At 33.2% G+C, this 20,187-nt stretch overlaps 2 protein-coding genes across 3 annotated transcripts; one reads left to right on the forward strand and one right to left on the reverse strand.

The window, feature by feature from the left end:
- Positions 1 to 513: 513 nt before the first annotated feature.
- Positions 514 to 5,580, forward strand: LOC146531485 (uncharacterized). 2 transcript variants are annotated; one of them, XM_085197924.1, is made up of 3 exons: positions 514 to 850; positions 1,526 to 1,751; positions 1,839 to 5,580. In XM_085197924.1, the coding sequence occupies exons 2-3, from the start codon at positions 1,530 to 1,532 to the stop codon at positions 1,998 to 2,000; spliced, it is 384 nt and encodes a 127-aa protein (XP_085054050.1). In that variant the 5' UTR covers positions 514 to 850; positions 1,526 to 1,529; the 3' UTR covers positions 2,001 to 5,580. The 2 variants fall into 2 exon arrangements, with proteins under 2 accessions (XP_085054050.1, XP_085054049.1); XM_085197923.1 differs by having other exon boundaries at positions 516 to 1,751.
- A 1,755-nt stretch (positions 5,581 to 7,335) lies between these two features.
- Positions 7,336 to 18,906, reverse strand: LOC146531486 (sodium-independent sulfate anion transporter-like). Its single transcript, XM_085198176.1, has 12 exons — positions 18,681 to 18,906; positions 16,866 to 17,043; positions 15,757 to 15,952; positions 14,774 to 14,994; positions 12,678 to 12,849; positions 11,888 to 12,052; positions 11,145 to 11,306; positions 10,613 to 10,753; positions 10,229 to 10,374; positions 9,814 to 10,047; positions 8,775 to 8,919; positions 7,336 to 8,068 (listed from the first exon to the last, which is right to left on the reverse strand). The coding sequence occupies exons 2-12, from the start codon at positions 17,037 to 17,039 to the stop codon at positions 8,019 to 8,021; spliced, it is 1,806 nt and encodes a 601-aa protein (XP_085054302.1). The 5' UTR covers positions 17,040 to 17,043; positions 18,681 to 18,906; the 3' UTR covers positions 7,336 to 8,018.
- Positions 18,907 to 20,187: the final 1,281 nt, after the last annotated feature.

Genomic DNA, 20,187 nt, shown 5'->3' on the forward strand with positions numbered 1-20,187 from the left:
AAAATAACACGATAAAAATACATAGCATCTATATGTTTTTAAAGTCCTCGGATTGAGGTTCCACGTAATTACAATAAGTGACATGTATCACTCTATAACAACACTACACACTAGATACCTTCCAATCAGGGCTTCCGCCTACAATCTTTCGGTCTCGACCACATGATCGATAATGTTTCAGACAGATTTGTAATTAATATCACCGAAAGCGACAATGATGATTTTTTATCTGATGATGAATAAAAACAAATTATGTATAAGCGATATTTCTTATTTATTTATTTTAATATTTTATTACACCATAATTGATATTATTTAACTAAAACACAAAACGAAAAAACAAACATTTTTATTTTCATTACCTACGTATAATTGTTATATTTTATACATCTATAGTTTCAACTGAGTACATGATGTTTTGAAAATATAGATAGATGTGATAGTCTTACAAGTTTTTTAACATTGTTTCCTTACAATGTTTTCCTTAATGTTTAAAACACTCGGTATTCAGTAAAGGTAGATACTTTAGGAACATAGTCGTCGAAAACTCGTTGGTATGTACAAAGCACGACTAAAATTTGAACCCCGTACCAGATATCGGCAGTTCGACACACTAACTATTCACAAGACAATCGAGGCAATTTCATTCATTGAGGAGTTTTTTCAATAATTCACTTTGTACAACACTATTTTTATTTCATTAAAAACTGACATCACAGTAAACGTCAGTTGACTTCGTCTAATTAAAAATACGACTATAGAAATAGCACGAGTAAAGTGAAAGTAGAATAGAGGAAATCAGATAGATATACAAAGAGGAATGAGACAGGGAGATCCTCTGTCACCAAAGGTTTTTATTGCTATTTTAGAATATGTGTTTCGAAAAGTAACCTGTACACAATCAAAACAGAACAAATAATAACCTGTATCTATATAGACGGGAATTATATGAGCCATCTTAGATTTGCTGATGATATTGCTACATTATGTAGAATGTGGTGGTGTGCAAAGATAGGGTGAATAGGTATCTTCTAGGCAAGCGTGCACCACCGTAGATCGCATCAACGCTCACCAGATTTGATGCGGTCAAACGCAAGCCTATTCCATATAAAAAAAACCTAAAGAATTAGTTTATTAGCTAAGAAATGAATAAAATTAGCATGGGAAAAGTTTAGGACACGTTTCAAAAGGTAATTTTAGTTTGAAAACGAAAAAGATTGTCATGGAACTCATGGATACTATCATCTCACCCACTCTTTTGTATAGCTGTCAAATTTAGATCTATACAAACAAAATACAACAAAAATCAAGGTAAATCAGCGAAAAATGGAAATAAGTATATTAAAAAGTAAGAAAAATACAATAAATTAACAATATGATTGTGATTGTGAGATAAGACAATGAACTAATATAATGGAGTTAGAAAGCTGTCGTCTCGGAAACCAGCGGCCAGCATATCTGAGCAATTATTCTGTGCAATTTTAGACAAAACAAATTAAGAACTTAACTGTTTACACATGCGCAGAAATATGGACTCCGAACATCAGCCGAAATTAGTGAGCACTGCACTAAATACCTGTTTTCTGCTGGCTAGAAGATTAAAAACGGCAAGAGGCCGTTTTGACTACCTTTACAAGGTAACCTCTAATACACTATGGAGGGCGCGATTACACCCAACGTGTGTAGAGTTGGCGTGCGTATTCCACCATTCTGGCCGGAAGAACCAGCCCTTTGATTTTCACAGATTGAAGGTCGGTTATCTTTATCTATTTTTTTTTTTTTAAATATTATGGTTATTTAGATTACCACAAAATATTCAAACTGTTATTGCTTCGCAGCCTGATCTACCTAGTGAAACCCTAGCTGACCTGGCAGACAAGGTGCATCAAATAACGCCCTCATCACCACAAGTCGCAAGCAAGTCTGCGATGGCCACACCCCCTGCACCCTCCATGTTGGAAGAAATGCAGCAAATCCAGCGAAGCAAGTATCTGAACTGAACTCTTGACCTAGATACATCATAACTCAGTACCATCAAAATTCAGAGAGCGTTTGCGGAGCCATTCCAGGCATCGTCGGAAGCCAACTTCCCATCAAAAATATTGGTGATCCCGATTAGAACAGCTATATTGGTGAACCCGAATTAAAACTGCTATATTGGTAAGCTATGAGACAATAGATTTACGGGGTTAGCACCCCGGTACGGTACGGTACCCCGTATTCGCAAGTTTTATCTAAAGCATTTCAAACTTACACGAAGTAGTCTGGTCGTAACATAAGTTCCTCTGAGACAGTTTGGCGTATTTTAAGTTTCCCGATACATGAGAGACATCCGACGGTTATTCGCCTAGACGTCCACCTTAAAGGTGGGCAACGAGTGTACTTTCAAGCTGAAAATGTTCTAAAAAGGTTAGCCAACCCAAGACAAACTACATTGCTTGCATTCTTTCGTGTTTGAGAAAGAGATCATTTCGCAAAGTCTCTTTTGTATAATGAGGTGCTATGATATTATACTTATAACAAGCAGCAAGGTGTTTTCCTTCGTAAGATACGTGGAACTGCTGTGGATGGTGATCCTAGTATTTTTAAAGAGCACGTTATGAGGGACAAGTGTACACAGTACACCCAAAAAAATTCTGAATGTTATTGTTTACGCCTTCTTCTCCATATAGTAAGAGGTCCGACATCTTTTGCAGAACTCCAATTATTTGCCATATTACTGACCTTTTGTGGATGCTAGACAGTTGTGGCAAAAGTACCGCGACAATTTTGCTGAGGATATTGTAAGACATGCTCAACTAAATACCGATGGAGAAATTCCTCACAATGTACGTGAAAATTGTCACAACAGGTCTGTGTTGGCTATACAAGAGATTGTTACGGGACTACGCTTCGGAAATTAGTTATAATCGCGTAGAAGTCGCAGATATTTTACAAAGTGGCCTCGAAAATTTGACTAAATAACAGCGCCAGACGTTTAATAAAGTATGCTGCAGCATCTATAACGCATCAGGTGAAATCCTGTTTTTAGATGCGCCTGGCGGAACTGGTAAAACTTTCCTTACCAATATTATTTTGGTTAGGATAGGGGAACAAAAAATTGCACCTTGCTGTCGCCTTTTTCAGGATAGCAGCCACATTGTTGCCAGGAGGAAAAACAACCCACTCTATGTTTAAAATTTCCCTAGACTTAGACAGTGCCGAGAACCCATTTTGCAATGTGTTATGAAATTACGATAGAGCAAAACTGTTACGGGATTGCGCCTTAATTATATGGGACGAATGCACGATGGCAAATCGGAAAGCTGTAGAAGCTGTTGAAAGAACTTTGCGTGTATTTGTAATAAAGTAATATAAGGCACACTAATCGACCGATAGGTGGCATTACATTCCTTTTCTGTGGTAATTATCGGCGGTCACTCCCGATTATACCTCGCGGAACAAAAGCCGATGAAATTGCTGCCTGTCTGAAAAGCTTTTATAGTGGACATAAATATGCGTGCACAGTTAGGAAGCTGCGAAAATGCGCAAGAATTCTCTAATTTACTCTTAAAAATAGGTGACGGCACATATCCCGCCGTACAAGAACATGGAAAAATTATTTTGATGCAAAATCTTTGTTGTTTTGTTACATCACAACATCATCTTATTTATTCTGTTTACGAAAATTTCACAGACATCGGAAATAAATCTGGATGTTGGCTATGTCAACGTGCGATTTTGATTGACCAAGCGACAGCAATTAAGTTAAAAATATCAATGTATGTTTCCGGAAAGTGTAAAATACACATCCATAAATACCGTTATGGAAAAAGTCGAGGCCCCGCACTAACCCGTTGAATTCTTCAACTCCCTCAACACACCTGGACTTCCAGCCCATAAAATTGTTTTAAAGGTCGGCGTACCGATAATTCTTCTCAGAAATTTATGTCCTCCAAAACTTTGCAACGGCACTCGACCCAATACCAGTAATCTGGAGCAAAACGTCATCTAAGCCGAAATTTTAACCGGTAGTGGCGCCGGTGACAATGTTTTCATACCGAGAGATCCCCTTATTCCCAATAATTTTCCCTTTTCCTTTAAAAGAATTCAATTTCCTGTTAATCTCTGCTACGCTATGACCATAAATAAAGCTCATGGTCAGACATTATCCGTTGCTGGGGTTGATCTAAGTACTCATTGTTTTTCACATGGTCAACTATATGTAGCTGTTTCGCGAATAAATAACCCCAAAAACCTTTTTGTGTACGCTCCAGATAGTACCGAGGACGCAAAAGACCGTGCAAAGTGGAGTAGGTTGAGCAGGAAGGCAGACCCTGATATAGCCGGGATTAATGCCAGGAAGAAGAGTTCCAAATGGACAATCATGAATCGCATTTATTTATTGAAGCCTTGAATATAGCAAAAGAAAACGGAGTCACAATATTGACGTTACACCAGTGGCGTAGCGAGCTTAACTCGCGCCGCACCCGCATACCTCAGCAAAGCTGTATTTAGCTGTTTATTCTCCATTCAAAGCTTATTACAATGCCGCTATGGAATCTTGGCTATTAAAACATCGCAAATTAAATGAGCCAAGCAGTCCTTCGATTCTAGAAAATGTTATACTAACCGAGGAATTAAGAGAATAATTAACTTTTCAGCAAGAGCTGTCTTACGATTAGATTATATAGAAAAATACAAGCCTTTCCAGAGCCTAAGCTAGATTCACAACAAGGGCCATTAAAACAGGTACAGTTATCACATTGGGCACAACATCCGTCAAAACCTGAGTGCTCTAACTCAGTAGTACACCAGTACACCAGTATTTTCAGGTGCTTTTGTAAGTCCTAGTCAATTTAGACAGCCCCTGAAAGCTATGCCAAGAGCAAAAAAGAGGATAAGAAAACTTATCCGTAGCATAATTGCGACGGATACACGAAAAGAAAGAAAAGAATAAAAAAAATACCTTGGGATATGGCTCGACTCTCACCTCAGTTGGAATGCACAGATTGATTATATTTGTAATAAACTTTGTAGTCTTATGTATATACTTAAATCAGTAGCTCGATGAGTTCCACATTGAGTCCGACTAATAATTATATAACTCACTAGTAAAATCTCATCTTCTATATCTAATGGAAATATGGGGAACAGCTTCTAAATGTCATATACAACATAGAAACATTACAAAATAAAATTATTACTTAAATCCCTTTTTAACTATCCACATCTAACACCTACAGAAAAAAATATACCAGAACAATAAATTAATGAATATAAGACAGTTATACAACTACACTACATGTACAGATGTACAAATCTAAAGATTTTAGATGGAAGTGTTCACACGGAGATTTCGTTCGAGATCAAAGGCAAGCAGAACCAAGATCACAGACGAGCGCATAATTTGAACTTCTGTTAGTTTATATTTAAAAAAATAAATTGTCTATATAGAAATACCGTAATGTTGCTATAAATGTACTAAATAATATATTTTGTGAGAATGATCATTCCATATTCCCATATAGAAGTGGAATCATCGTTCATAGGATAAATTTGTTTGAATTTTGAATATAATTAAAGTAAATTTTAAAATCATTTCGGTTTTTTGATCTGTCTGTCGCAAACGTCATTGGCGCAGCCGGTAGGATATCCGCGGGAGATTCAACACCACTTCGATATTCGCGTGGGGAGTCACGCGGGTTGGCACAAGCACCGTTCCAGATATACTGAAATCAAAAATGATATATAGTTATGTGCTATAGAAATGTTATATCAAGTGTACTTAACACTTGAATTATTCTCGTGTTGCTCCATTGAATATTAATCTTAAAATTCAAGATTTACCATCCTAGGGGCAGTAGGTTGCGGGAGCCTGAACCGCGTCAGGCCCGCAGACAATCTATACTAATATAATAAAGCGGAAGAGTTTGTTTGTTTGTTTGTTTGTTTGTTTGTTTGAACGCTAAGATCTCTGGATCTACTGGTCCGATTTTCATTGTTTTTGTTTTGTATGAAAGCTGCATTCTTCAGAAGTGCTATAGGCTATATAACATTACATTACACATATATACTAATATATTTTAAAGTACTTTCTAATTTGACATGCAATTTAGTCTGCCATGTTAATAACAACCGTCGCGTCGCTACGCAACCGTTACCGCGACATTTTGATATTCATCCTTATGAAAATAAATATAATAGTCACTATTAACATTTTATCTAGATTGAAATTATAGTTTACTGTATAATATTCTAATAAATAATTAAGGAGATGTCACTGATTCCAAATGACCTAGCCTACGGGCGGCACAGTATGACCGACGCGAACGGGCAGATGACGTTGACGGTTTTATAATTTTTCATACATTTTCGAACTTTATTTGCTGTTTATAATTAATTTAAGCTACACTTTGGTTCTCTTCTTATTTTATTTGATATTGCCCGCTAAAATTATCCTGCTTAATAGAGAGAAATGTTTAGTTGTTTCGTAGAGTCGATATCTATGTACGCACGTACGGAAAACTTTAGGTACTTTTTCTAATATTAAGAATATCTATCCTTTAGTTACTTTTAATCCTTTTGTTGGTTAATTTCAATAACTCAGATAATTTTTTCTAATAATGTGTATCTACTTATTATTCTTTTTGATTATTTAAGCTTATATTTACTTACTAATTCTATTGAAAATTGAAAATAATTTAATGAATATATTTAATAAATATTCTTATAGTTGAAGCAGGCGTAGCCGCGTCCGGGTCCACTAGTAGCAGATAATAATAGGATCTCATAGGATTAGATAATTTAAAATTAAATAATTTAGAGTCAGAGATTGTTAAGTCAAAAAAGAGAATAATGGGGCAGTGTAACCCAGACGAAATTTTTAAGGCCTTTCCTTAGACCTGGAATTTAATGGAAACCCTAACATCCTTACTCGGTAATAAATTTGTGATTCATTGCCTGCGCAATATCTTAATAGAGACGGCTTAACTTCTATGATAAAATAAAAGTTTAACCAGTAATTTAGATCACAATGATGCATTGAAATATAATGAGGCAATTAGAGTATTAGAAAATAATGAAGTAAAATTAATATCTTAATTTAAGAGAGACTGTAATCAATACTAATTAAAATGTAAAGCAAACAGGGCGGCATGTCGTTGTCACGATAAAGTTCTTTAAAAAAAAGTATACCTGCGTAAGTAATTTAGCAGTAAATTTTGCAAGTAAGTAATGATGAAAGGCTCACGGCGATTCATGCCAGCCCTGTAATAGGGCTGCAACGGATACAGACACATACAGACAGAGTTACTTATGAATTTATAATAATATTGATGGGTGAGTAGAGAAAAATTTGTATTTACTAATATATTTATTTCACTATAAATATAAAAAGACATTAAAAGAATACTGAGATTACACACTTTTTCATATATTATGTTGCCTTGGCGGTGACTTTCCTGTTTAGCAACAGAAGTTAATAACAGTAAATAAAAAGTAACAATATTCCTTCATTTGATAACTCTTTCTAACATTTATTATCAGCATTTATACAATTTATAATAACAGTGTACCTTTTATAAACATTAATAAATAAACAAAGAAAATTTCTGAACATTATAAAAGTGTTTGTACATAAGAATTTGTATTTCAAACAAAATGCGGTATTATTTCTCTCTAACACCATTTTAATCCTTTTTAGCAGGGGTAACTAAAAAAATTATAAAAATTTAATTTAATTTAGATAAAGTACAAAATAAAAGTAAAAAACCAATATCTTGTTAGAAATATCTACATCTACAATGTTTTAAGTATAACTTTGACGTTAGGAAAGTAACACTTGATTATCTTATTTTGTAAAAACTTTATGTACTTATCTATATAATACTGTTAGACATAGATAAGACTTTTTAAAGAAAAAGTATTATACAATCATAATTATATATACACACAAACTTTAATTCTAAAATGGCATAAGAAATTTGTTACACTAAATGTTAAACCATAATTATACAAAATGTGTACAAAATATTGCATTAAAGTGTCGTATCACTATTATTACCAGATTGTGTCGGCATTGTTATTTCTGAAACAATAAAATTCAAATAAGCGCATATTACAACACATACTTATTAACTTTCAGTAGGATAGGCAGAGGGAACCTAGTGTTAAGACACTACGTTTCTCACTTTACGCCGAATTTTTTGAGACAGACAGACAAGAAATTAAAAAAATATATTTTTGCTTTCTTATATATTCTTTTTAAATGTCCCGCTATCCATTTTAGTCATGAATACTAAATGTACATCCAAAATATTTTTACTGTTTTATTGTATAAAAACATAAATTAACTTAAACATAAAACAGATACAAGAAAAAAACAAAAAAAAAAGGAAAAATGGTGGTTATGATAGAAACAGACGTAGACAAAATGAAAAATGTTCTAATGGATCTTAAATAATAAAAAAATAAATAATAATAACAAAATAAGCAATAATAATAACAACTAAAGTATAAAATACAAGCGGCCGTCGTGGCGCAGCGGCACAAGGGTGTAATCCCCACTTAAGAAAGTGAAATATTTATGTACATTTATATTTCCATTTCCTCGCTCTGATGACGAGGCAAAGCGCGGGGTTGAGCTCTGCCACTCAACACGCAATGCCTTCAGAATTCCCCATAAAGTGGGGAACGGAGGTATCACGAGGTTCCCTTTGCCTATCCAGCTGTATGCGGGATACAGCGTGAAGCTGATTTTTTTTTAAGTATAATATAATGATATACGTACTTACCTAATAAAAAAGTTCTCAAATTACTACTATCACAGTATAAGGGCTCTTGCAGAATGCTATTCAATTGTTCTTTAATTGTGCTATTCACATCGCACCACACAACTCGGCCATCTCTTGACCATTCTTGAACTATCATCTTTAAGCTCTGAAATAAAAAGTATTGTTAGAATAAAACAACAAAAACCCCCGAAAAAATAAAAAACACCCAACAGTCCAATTATAGCTAGGAAAATGAAAATATTAAATTCAAATTCAAAATATTCTTTATTCAAATAGGCAATTATTATAAGCACTTTTGAATCGTAGAATGAACATATGAACAAAAAGCTACCGGTTCGGAAGGCAGTTCTGCTGAGAAGAGCCGGCAAGAAACTCAACAGTTGCTCTTTTCAAAATCAATGGTACAATCTATTACATTAATTGGCAGCTATCCTGCATTACATTTAATTACATACATGCTTATCCTCTAAATATTCTTGAACAGTGTAATACGCTTTACTTGTTAGAATTTTTTTTACAGATATTTTAAATTTTTGTAGTGGCAAACTAAGAATACACTGCGGAATTTTATTATATACACGTATACTCAGACCCATAAAAGATTTATTAACTTTTTGGAGGCGAAAACTTGGTGTAACAAGCTTATCTTTATTTCTCGTTTCTATCGTATGACTGTCACTATTTTTGCTATGACAATGTATATTTTGTCGGACAAAGAGAATATTATAGTATAGAAATTGGGAAGCAACTGTAATAATACCTGCATCTTTGAAAACATCTCGCAGAGAATCTCGAGCTCTTAGATTATAAATATATCTTGCGGCTCTTTTTTGGAGAATAAATATATTATTTGGAGAATATATATATTAAACATTTAATTACCATGAGTGGGAAACGAACGCTTGTGTCCCCGCGCCATGACGGCCTTAAGTTTTATATCAATCTAGTTGTTTACTTATGCTGTTCTTGTCGTGTACAACATTTTAAAATAATATAAGTATTTTATTTATTTATTTCAAAGAGGTTAGTTTTAGCATACCTGTAAAAACGTAAAGTCGATCCTGCAAAGGGCATCGCAGTGCACCACTAGCACGTCCGCGCGCCTCGCCTCCGTAATAGAGTTACTAGATATGATAGTCAGGTTTTCCAATCTAACATCTGTTGTCTTTTTTTTGTGTTTCAACGAGATCAATTGAGAACGTACTCTTTCAGCACTGGCAAAATGAAATCCACCTATCGGGTGTACTGCATAGTGTGCGGGAAATATACCATCCTGTAATGAACGTTTAGTGTGTCTAAATTATGAAACAAATCAAAGTCTTTCTTTGTTTGTAAACTTGTCTTAAAATAAAAAAAAATGTATAATATTATTAATTATTTATTTATTATATAACGATTCTTATTTCATATTTATATAACTGATTGGATTTATACAAATATAAAGGAATACTTACATCAACATGTCTTATATCAAAAGACGGTTTTGACTGATAATAAACAATTAAAATCACATCTATGGCGACTCCACAGCCGAGTCCTATTTCTATTCCTAATGCAAGGCAGAAAATGAATGTGCCAAACAATGGGAACAAATCTAACCCTGGTAAATAATAAAAAAAAAAAATGTAACACAGTATAAAAACAATTATTTACTTTTTAGAAAACAATTATACAAATTTCAACTTAGCGGGATTTGAACCCGCGCCTTTTGGAAACCGTCCAAGCAATCTGAATCCAACTAAGCAATACGTTCTCATCATGATAAAACGTGAAGCTAAACATAAATTTAACATAAAATTAAAAAATAAATAAATAAATAAAATTAAAAAAAGTCTTACTATTAGTTTTCCATAATTTCTTCAAAATAGCAAGATCAACCATATGTAATACCGCGCACACTATGACGGCAGCCAGCGCCGCACGCGGTATGAAGAAGAAGAACGGGGTTAGCAGCACCAGTGTCAGGAGTACTATTATACCTGTTAAATTAAACGTGTTTTAGGTTAAAATTTAACTGTTAATAATTTTTATCATATTCTTAATTATTTCTAATTAATTTATCTACATTATTTTGTTTTATTTAAACAGTGTTTTAGTAATCTATTTAAATAAGAAATAACAAAAGAAAGATAAACTAATAATTATTTATTTATCCCTTAAAAACATATATTTCGGTTAGTTTACATTTATTTCGGTTATAATTAGTTATTGTCAATTGTATATATCTCGTCAATTATTTAAAGTTAATTATTACACACACACATTAGTTAGTTAACACACTAGTGTTATTAAGGTAGTTTGGATCCCTGCAATGATTTAATCAAGAAGTTTTAACAAAATTAGCTGTAAACTCCGTGTAAATAATATTACCTGTATAAAACCCAGCAGCGGGCGTGATCACACCAGAAGCATCGCTTACAGCGCTGCGAGTAAATGAACCGTTTACAGGAAAGGAGCGGAAAAAAGCGCCAATCACGTTGCAAGCGCCCAATGCAACAATCTCTTGAGTGGCGTCCAACGTTTTGCCTTTCGCTGAAATATCGAATCACCTCTGTTAACAGAAGGTCAGGTCATATTCAACATTTATTTAGTTTACTAGTGCCCCCTACGCGGCTTCGCCCGCTTCTTTTAATAACATATATATTTAGGAAAAAAATTAATCGTAATTTAATTTTTTTGGGATTTTATTTCATATTGCCCGCAAAAATTATCGTACGATTTCCCGGGTAAATTCATATCCCGTAGGAATTGTGGGATGAATAGTAGCTTCATTACCTTCTCTATCGGTCAGTGAAAGTCCCATAAAATGAATTCAGCTGTTCTGGATTAGCCAGTAAAAATAAAAAGACAGAAAGACGAAATGCTACTAAAAAAAAAGAGACAGAGATAATGCGTATTAGTTACGACTTTTTCACAAATCTATTACAATTAAAAACTATTACTACTACATTATGGCAGAGGCACACTGTAAAAGCGACAGTTGTGAGTTCGATTCTCCCTCTCGAGCTAATGTAATATTTTTTTTTTAGTTCCGCCACTCAACAATTGTCTTGTAAATTGGGTGGGTGAGGAACGTAGTGTTTTAACACTGAAGCTAAAAAATGTATACTTACAAAAAGCTTTAGCAATAGCAACATTCGATATGACACCGATCAATGGTACTACAATGAGACCGGAGCCGAGGTGCGCGAACATTTCTAACGCGTTAACAGTTGTATTGCCGCGAAGAGAGGTGAACGGTGGAGGCCCAGGCTTGGGAATACCTGGTGTTATGCGACCTGGAATTAAATAAGTATAGTGGATTAATGTAAAAAACACCGAACAAGAGCCAGTCGGGCTCGCACACTGATGGTTCCATACACTGTAAAACGAAACGAAATAAAACTACATCATACCCAAGGTACATACTGTTACATTCAACCCCCTAAATTCTATGGAGTTTGTCGAAATAGAATTTACATTTAGTTCTTTATTAGTTATCAATCCCCAGACTTGACAACCCCCCAACCTAACAATCCTTTATATTGTCAACATCCAGACATACAAATTTCATACACTGTAACCTAGGGATGCCCGATGTTAGAAAAATATCTATGTTGACACGGATTCAACATCGAAGCTGTAACATCGATGTTCGATAAAAATCGAAAGAACAACATCGATGTTATTCAACAATGATGTTTGTTGAAGGAGATCGCGGGGCGCGTAGAAAAAGGGTAGGAAAAGGCAGTATGTGCATCTTCAACTCCTCCTATCCTAGAGGAGCTACTGCTTCCCGTAGCAGTTCCTCCTCAGCACGTAATTAATTCAATTTAGTAAATTACCTTACCGTATTGTAAAATAGCAACGTACTTTATAGGTTATTTATTATTAATACATCCATAATTAAGAAATATATCCTACCTGTAAGTATAAAAGGTGAATCCGTATCTTCATAAACGAAGTAAGCAATGACTGACGCCATAATAACGACTACAGCGTTTCTAGAAACGCCGGCAAACCAAAAACTGCGACGTAATACAACTACACGATTATTCTTTTCATCTTTACTCTTGAAACGAAAATCTTTTAATGCCTGTAAAAGAAATACAGATTTTCTTATTAAAATTAAATAATTAATATAAAGAAGAAGAAGAACGCAAATAGCTGCTACTGAAGGGATGTGTTGAAACATAACTGTATTATTAGAGGCCAGTCGTGGCGCAGGGGTCGAAGTTGACTGTAAAATAGACTGGTTGTGGATTCGAACCAATATCACCCTTGCAAATATAAATTTAAATAAAAAGCATAGATAAGTTTCTTATATTTAAAATACATATTAAGATATATTAAAAATCCAGATGAGCCATCTTTATTGTGATGATTTACTTACAGAACTTATCTAAAACGGAAACTTAAGGTTTTCAGATTAATTATAGTATCAGATTAACGAAATGTATGTCATTGTCATTTGAATTAGATCTTATTTCTTATTTTAAAGTCTTAATTGATAAAATATTAGGTTATCACTGTTCTCTCACTCATTTGTATATGTCATTTTATGATATCTAAATCTAAGCTAAAATTATAGTAATTTAGCTTAGATTTAGATATTGTTAATATTATTTGCACCTATATATACAAGTAAAAATTATTTTACCATTTACCAGTATAGCCATTATGGCAATAAAAATTTGGAATAGGTATACCTAATCCATATAATTTTTCAGCTTCACGCTGTATCCTGCACACAGCTGGGTAGGCAGAGGGAACCTAGTGTTAAGACACCGCTCCTCACCTCCAAAAAATGGATAAAAATTAAAACTAAAAACTTTTTCAGTTTGGTACGTTTTGTTTACTGGTAAATAGTCCTAGGTTCCATCGTACATTTTTGAAAATATTATATATTTGATGTATGGTTGATGGAAAATTGGTTGTATGGTTATCTATAGAGTTATAAGGTTTATAAATCGTTGTTATAATCTTTTGAGATTTTTTTTTATTTTCGGCGCAAAAATTGCCGTAATTTACAGAAAAACATAAAATTATTTTATATCCAGATCTAGATATGTGCACACTGCAAACGCGGGTCATTCATAGGTTTCAAACCATAAGGCTCGCAACAAAGCTTTTAAATTTGTTTCAAAGAAACTAAAAATGTATCTACAATTTATAGTAAACAAATAAACTTACACAAACTTACACACAATTGAGAACCAAAATATAAGAAGACGAAATCGTGGGAAAAACTCTACTCAGGTTTTTTAAAATACCGTATAATAGGAATAACATGCCTCAGTTAAAATTGAGACAAGGACATCAGTGAGAAAATTCTACTCAACAATGTACCGGTAGTGAGCACTTACGTCAATTAAAGCAACGACGATTAAGATTGGATGAAATATCATCAAGTACTAGAACGACCGACCAAAATTTGTTTTAAATTATGATTAGTTTTAAAGCTTAAGAATGAAAATCCTCAATACAATATTTTAAGTATTTTTTGCATTATCTATATTTTTAGACGTGAATTAAACGACGTTTTAGCTGTATTCGAAAACGTTCATTAACATATGATTTTTAGATTAAGATGAAGAATTTGGTTCTTCACTCACTCTCTCTATACTCGTTATTTCATTATCTGATTAATTATGAACATTTTATTACGAACATTATGAACATAATTAATTATGTACATTTTATTACGTCGTGGCTTAGCGGCACAAGGGTGTGACTGTAACGCGATGGTCGTGGATCGAAGTGAAATATTTGGTGTCGAGGCAAAGCGCTGCGTTGAGTTCTGCCACTCAACACGCAATGCCTCCGGAATTCGGCAGAAAGTGGGGAACGGAGTGTCTTAACACTAGGTTCCCTCTGCCTACCCTGCTGGGCGGGATATAGCGTGAAGCAGATTTTTTTTTATTAGTTTTCAATAATATACCTACTATATTATAATAATTAATTTATTACAAAATTGTCTTAATTTAAAAGCTTAAAAACTCTCTTTCTTAAGTACATACCTTCATCCCCATAAGCACGATACAACAACTCAATCCAAGTAACGTATCTTCCAGTTTGGCGCTCCCAATGTTATCAAATACTCCCTTCCAAGTCGACATAAACGTTTCTGCATTAAATCTTAAGCCTAACAGACCTTTGATTTGTGAAGAGGCAATTGTAATTGCAGCAGCTGATGTGAACCCAGATACCACCGGTAAGGAAACGTATTCTACGAGGAAACCTGCAATAAATAGGTACATACGTTAATCAATTCCTAAATAAAATAATGATTAAATTAAATATTGCGTCTATATCGATAGGCGGATGCCAATTGCATTACAATAGCGTCACACTTATTATAATAAAATTTATTATAATATTTTAAAATTATAAGCTATTATTTGAAATATTTAAATAATATACATATCTGGAATGTAAGTTTATCTTCAATTATCCATGGTTAATAATACAAAGAAAATTGTGAATACGTATAATATGAATTAAACTTATTTCAATTGTTTTTAAATATTCTTCTTTGTTTCAATTTATCGTTTTCAAAATCGATGTCGTAATTGTTTTAGCTTAATATATCTTCTACATATTGCAAGTGAGTGAAGCAAGTGGAAAGTGTTGAAACACTTCGTCCTGTAGGGAAGTAGGGAACGGAGTGTCTTAACAATAGGTCAGCCCTCTGCCTACCCTACTGTATGCGGTATACAGCGTGAAGCTGATTATTTTTTTTATTTATTTATATAAATTACATATAATTGTATAGACATTGTTTTCGTATACTTATCAATACTTGTAGAGTCACTCAGTCTGTCATATTATTATTTATCTACACACTTTAATATTTTTCTAAGATTTCTTATGAAGTGTTTCTAATTTGTATATCACTCTAGTCAGAGACGAGCAGTGGACGAACGAATAAACCTTTGTACTAAATTATACTTTTATTCTGAGCTCCTTTATAATATCAATTCTATAAAAGAATATAACTTACCGAGTTGTGCGACGCCTGCGCACAATTGAAATATTCCACCAACGAAACATAATAAAACTGCAAAATCAGGATTTTCTCCATTAGTATATGTAAAAGTAAGGAGAGACAACAGTGCAGTAGGTCCGATATTGATTTGTGGGCAAGTACCCATTACAGCGTAGACAAAACTGCCCGCGAATGACGCGTAGAGTCCATACTGGAAAAAAATTACGACAATTACCTACAATTTTAAATATAATATACCAGCGGCCCGCCCGCGGCTTCGCCCGCTTAAACTACACGATTATTCATTTAATGAAGTATAATGACTTCTAATTCTTAGTTTTATTTATTTATATTAAAAATTATAAAAATATCTAATTATTATTTACTCAAAACGGTTAGTTAAAATTACTTTTTTTTCCACTATTTGTGTCCCATGAAATTCAGGTAGACGTAGGAATATTTAATTTAATTATATAACTTCTTTTTTTTACCTATCAAAACATGATTCATTCTGTTTTATCTTTGCCAAAAAAACTGTACCTAAATTTAACTTGTCTATCACATTTATCACGCGGGATGTAATCCCTGTCGCTTGCAATCTTCCTTCACTGACCTACGCTACAAAGACATTAATCACTTGTATAGATATCATAAAAATGTATTTTGTAATACATACATACTAAACGCACTTTGCTGCATTTTTTTTTGTAAATATATAATGTATGAAAATTTCTATATTTTAAGGCTATTATTTTTTAGGATTTAACCTTTTTCCTAACTAGTACTACCTCTAGATGCTAGCTGCTAAATAAGTAGGAAGTACCCTATGAATTTTGATACTCTTGATAGTTTCGAAATACGCATTTGTTACTATATAAACAGCAATATCGTTTTTTAAGTAAATGTGGAGTAAAATATTTTTTCAGGAAATCATGGGGCCGTAGATCTGAATATATGGCTTAAATTTCAATTCGATATCTCCAAACGTTCTTGAGATAACTGCTGTTGACAGATAGACAGACAACAAAGTGATCTTATAAGGGTACCTTCTTTCTTTAAAAAGTAGGGAACCTTAAAAATATTCTTATACAACACATTACGTGACAACACCAGTTCTAACGTACCTGTGGTTCAAATCCAGCTAGAGAAGCGTAGGCAATAGATTGTGGTACCAATGTCAGTGCTACTGTAATTCCCGCGATCAGATCGCCGATCCCTTTCTGCGCGTCATACGTCCTCGCCCAGTGGACAATAGGGAAGACGCGCCCTATCAACCGCAATGGATCCACTTTCAACATTTTTCTAAAAATGTTTTTAAATAATATTTTATTATTTATAAAAATAATATTTAAATATAATATGCATTAATGTAATTTATAAAATTAAGTTAAGTGGAATAAGTGCACAAGAATGTTATGTTGCATGTAATACCTAATTTCCGTAAATACATCGATTAGGAAAAAAGTTATGAATTGAGATAAATTATATATTATTTTGTTTTAAAATATTATTTTTTATTAAAAATCAGCAGGGTAGGCAGAGAGAACCTAGTGTTAAGAGACACCGTTCCTCACTTTCCGCCGACCTTTTCGAAGCACTGCATCTTGAGTGGCGGATCTCAACGCCGGAATTTTGCCTTGGTGCTAGAGCGAAGAAATGAAAAGTCTCCTCGTTTATAATATATTTTGACAAAAAAACCGATTTCAAACAGTAAACTATGCAAATTGCAGACTTATATAATTTTCTCATGGATGGCATTGTTAGAACGGAACTAAATTAAAACGCGACCACGCTGGAAGCACCAGCTTTCAAATAAAAAAGAATCATCAGATTTACTAGGACCAGTGCCGGTTTTAGCACTACCGGCGCCCGGTTTTCGGCGCCCCCTAACTACAATTCAATAACATACAAAAAAGGGAATGGGTACAACGAAATAACCATCTATTTAAAAAAAATAATAATGAAAAAAACTAATAAAATTTCACTTCTTCTAGCCTTTCTATCTGCGAACTTCAAAGTCATTCAGCATTCAAAGTCTATGTTTTCTGCAATTTTATTTTCATAGTTGTTAAGTTTGTTAATTTAGATTGCTAGATTGTGTCCTCGTAATTTTAAAGGTCATCAAGTCCGCTAAGCCGCACCGGGCATCAAAGTCGACGATCACTTTGTTTTTTTTTTTTTTAGATCTTAGACCATTTTAAAGAGCATCAAGTCCCCTAAGCCGCACCGGGCAGCAAATACCCTAGCTACGCCACTGCAGCGATGAGACATCTTTGCGCAAAGCGCCCTAAACGGGCGTCTACGGCGCCCTTTTTATCCGGCGCCCCTGGGCAGTCGCCCAGCCTCGCCCTACCCTAACGCCGCTACTGACTAGGACACCTAGTAAAACAAATTCGAAATGAGAACCTCCTCCGTTTATAGAAGTCGGTTAAAAATAAGGTAATCCCGTATGAATTTTGTAATTCAAACCATTTTTTAATAAAAAATATTAATTACAAAAATATATTTTTATGTAGACAACGCATCTTTAATTTCTGAATTATATCGTTTTTAAAAGGTAAAAATATCAAGTTCTGGGAAAGGTCAAATAAAGATTGGTACCTACAATTACGTTTTTGTACAAAAATTAAGTTTACACAATCATTTTAAATGATACAGCAGTGAATGCTTTTTAAATTAAATGTTGATTTATTTATCTATATATTTTTTTCTTGCTGAAAACCATGGTTTTTTTTTACATACATTTACAATGAGAACACTGCAATTTTATCATAAGAGCCTTATTAAGAAGTCAAAAAGAGGCAATTAAATTTTTGAATGAATTAATTTATGGTCTCAACAGCTGATAAAGCTGACAAACGTATAAATAAATATATTCTGAGCATAAATTTAAATGATTTTTATATACAAAGTCGATATTATTTATATTTTATACTCACATACATAGACCTCAACCATAAAGATGAAAACGATAAAAATTGCAACAAACAAATTTAAAATAACATTGTAATTATATTTTTTAATCACTACATACTAATTTAATTCAACTTTCAACAATTAAAGACATTTTAGCGCACAATTGTAACAGAATATTTTCCCGCGCTTGTCAAAACGCATGCGCGCGAAAACTCCGCCTGCGCATTGGACGAAGACTTGATGATAACTGCCTACAGTGCCTGTTATCCGCTTGGTACAAATGATACAATCAACTTTTCAATTATTTATTTTTCCGTCATAAATTTAAGTACTATTTTAATGAGAATTTTTATCTATAATGAAAAACTATCGCTAAGCATGCTTATTAGAATTATTTGAACGTATATATTATTCTTTATTTCATTAAAACAGGGTGTGTATTAAATGTAATTTTTCAATTATTTCTCATTTTAATTATAAAAAAATATATTTTTATCTCATCATAGAAATATTTGATATTAGTGATTGAGTGAATTAATTATTAAAACTATGTAGACGTCAGTCTTAAAACCTCTCAAGTATTTTTTTTTCCTTAAGGAAAAAACCTTCCGTACATCAGACTCTAGCGTCTCCAACTGTGAAGTTGTTTTAATTTAAAATTTATACAAAAACGTTATTTAGCCTAGCCATTTACACGTAACTAAACAGTAACGTAAATAAGCCTTAGTAAAGGGGGAATCCCTACACTAAATTATATTATCAACAATTATTAATTATTATGTCAGAACTCCAATGATTATTTATTTCACATAAGAATACAATGCCTTATAATTATAATGGTATCTTCAATAATATTTAAAAGCAACGAACAAATGAAATGTAAAGTAGTATTTTAATTATAATATAATAGTTATTAATATGTACTATCTGTCTTTGTCAAAGTTTGTATGTACCTAAACTTAAAGTACACTTACATGTATCTATATATCAAGAAATCAATCAATCATGTATCTATATAGATAGAAATATAGGACACTTTTGGAATTGAAAAATAGAATTTAAAAAATGAAATAAAAAAAAGCAGATTCACGCTTTATCCGGCACAGAGCAAGGTAGGCAAAGGGAACCTAGTGTTAAGACACTCCGTGCCATACTTACTTTAGGGATGAAATAGGGGTTGAAAGATTGTATGGATTTTTATAAAATTTGAAATTCAGATTCTTAAAAGATTTCATAACAGTGAAAATAATTTCATAATCATATTTAATAAATATTCGTATAGTTTATAAAAGTACGAGTATATCCCATGTAAGTGAATCATCGCTAAACGTATACTGTTCAAGGCATAGGCATATAAGTTATTAATTTATCAAATATGTTCATTATACAACGTACTGGTATATGTATAATTAACTATATGTGCGGCGCACGCGCTTAAAGCTATTTTTAACCGACTTCTAAAAGAAGGAGGTTATCAATTCGACTGTATTTTTTTTTAAATCAATTCGATGGCGTTGCTTATTATTGTTA

The sequence above is a fragment of the Heliconius melpomene genome, chromosome 15 (assembly GCF_056956725.1).
Source record: "Heliconius melpomene rosina isolate 202511_hmr_F chromosome 15, ASM5695672v1, whole genome shotgun sequence".
Taxonomy (NCBI): Eukaryota; Metazoa; Arthropoda; class Insecta; order Lepidoptera; family Nymphalidae; genus Heliconius; species Heliconius melpomene.

What these genes read in the sequence shown, in the direction of transcription:
- LOC146531485 (XM_085197923.1), top strand. Translation starts at nt 1,518, where the DNA reads ATGCGCAGAAATATGGACTCCGAACATCAGCCGAAATTAGTGAGCACT. An exon ending in TTGATTTTCACAGATTGAAG is followed by an intron (nt 1,752 to 1,838) that starts GTCGGTTATCTT and finishes ATTGCTTCGCAG; the next exon opens with CCTGATCTACCTAGTGAAAC.
- LOC146531486 (XM_085198176.1), bottom strand. Translation starts at nt 17,039, where the DNA reads ATGTTGAAAGTGGATCCATTGCGGTTGATAGGGCGCGTCTTCCCTATT. An exon ending in TTCACCTTTTATACTTACAG is followed by an intron (nt 12,053 to 12,677) that starts GTAGGATATATT and finishes ATTTAATTCCAG; the next exon opens with GTCGCATAACACCAGGTATT. An exon ending in CGCTGCTGGGTTTTATACAG is followed by an intron (nt 10,754 to 11,144) that starts GTAATATTATTT and finishes TTAATTTAACAG; the next exon opens with GTATAATAGTACTCCTGACA.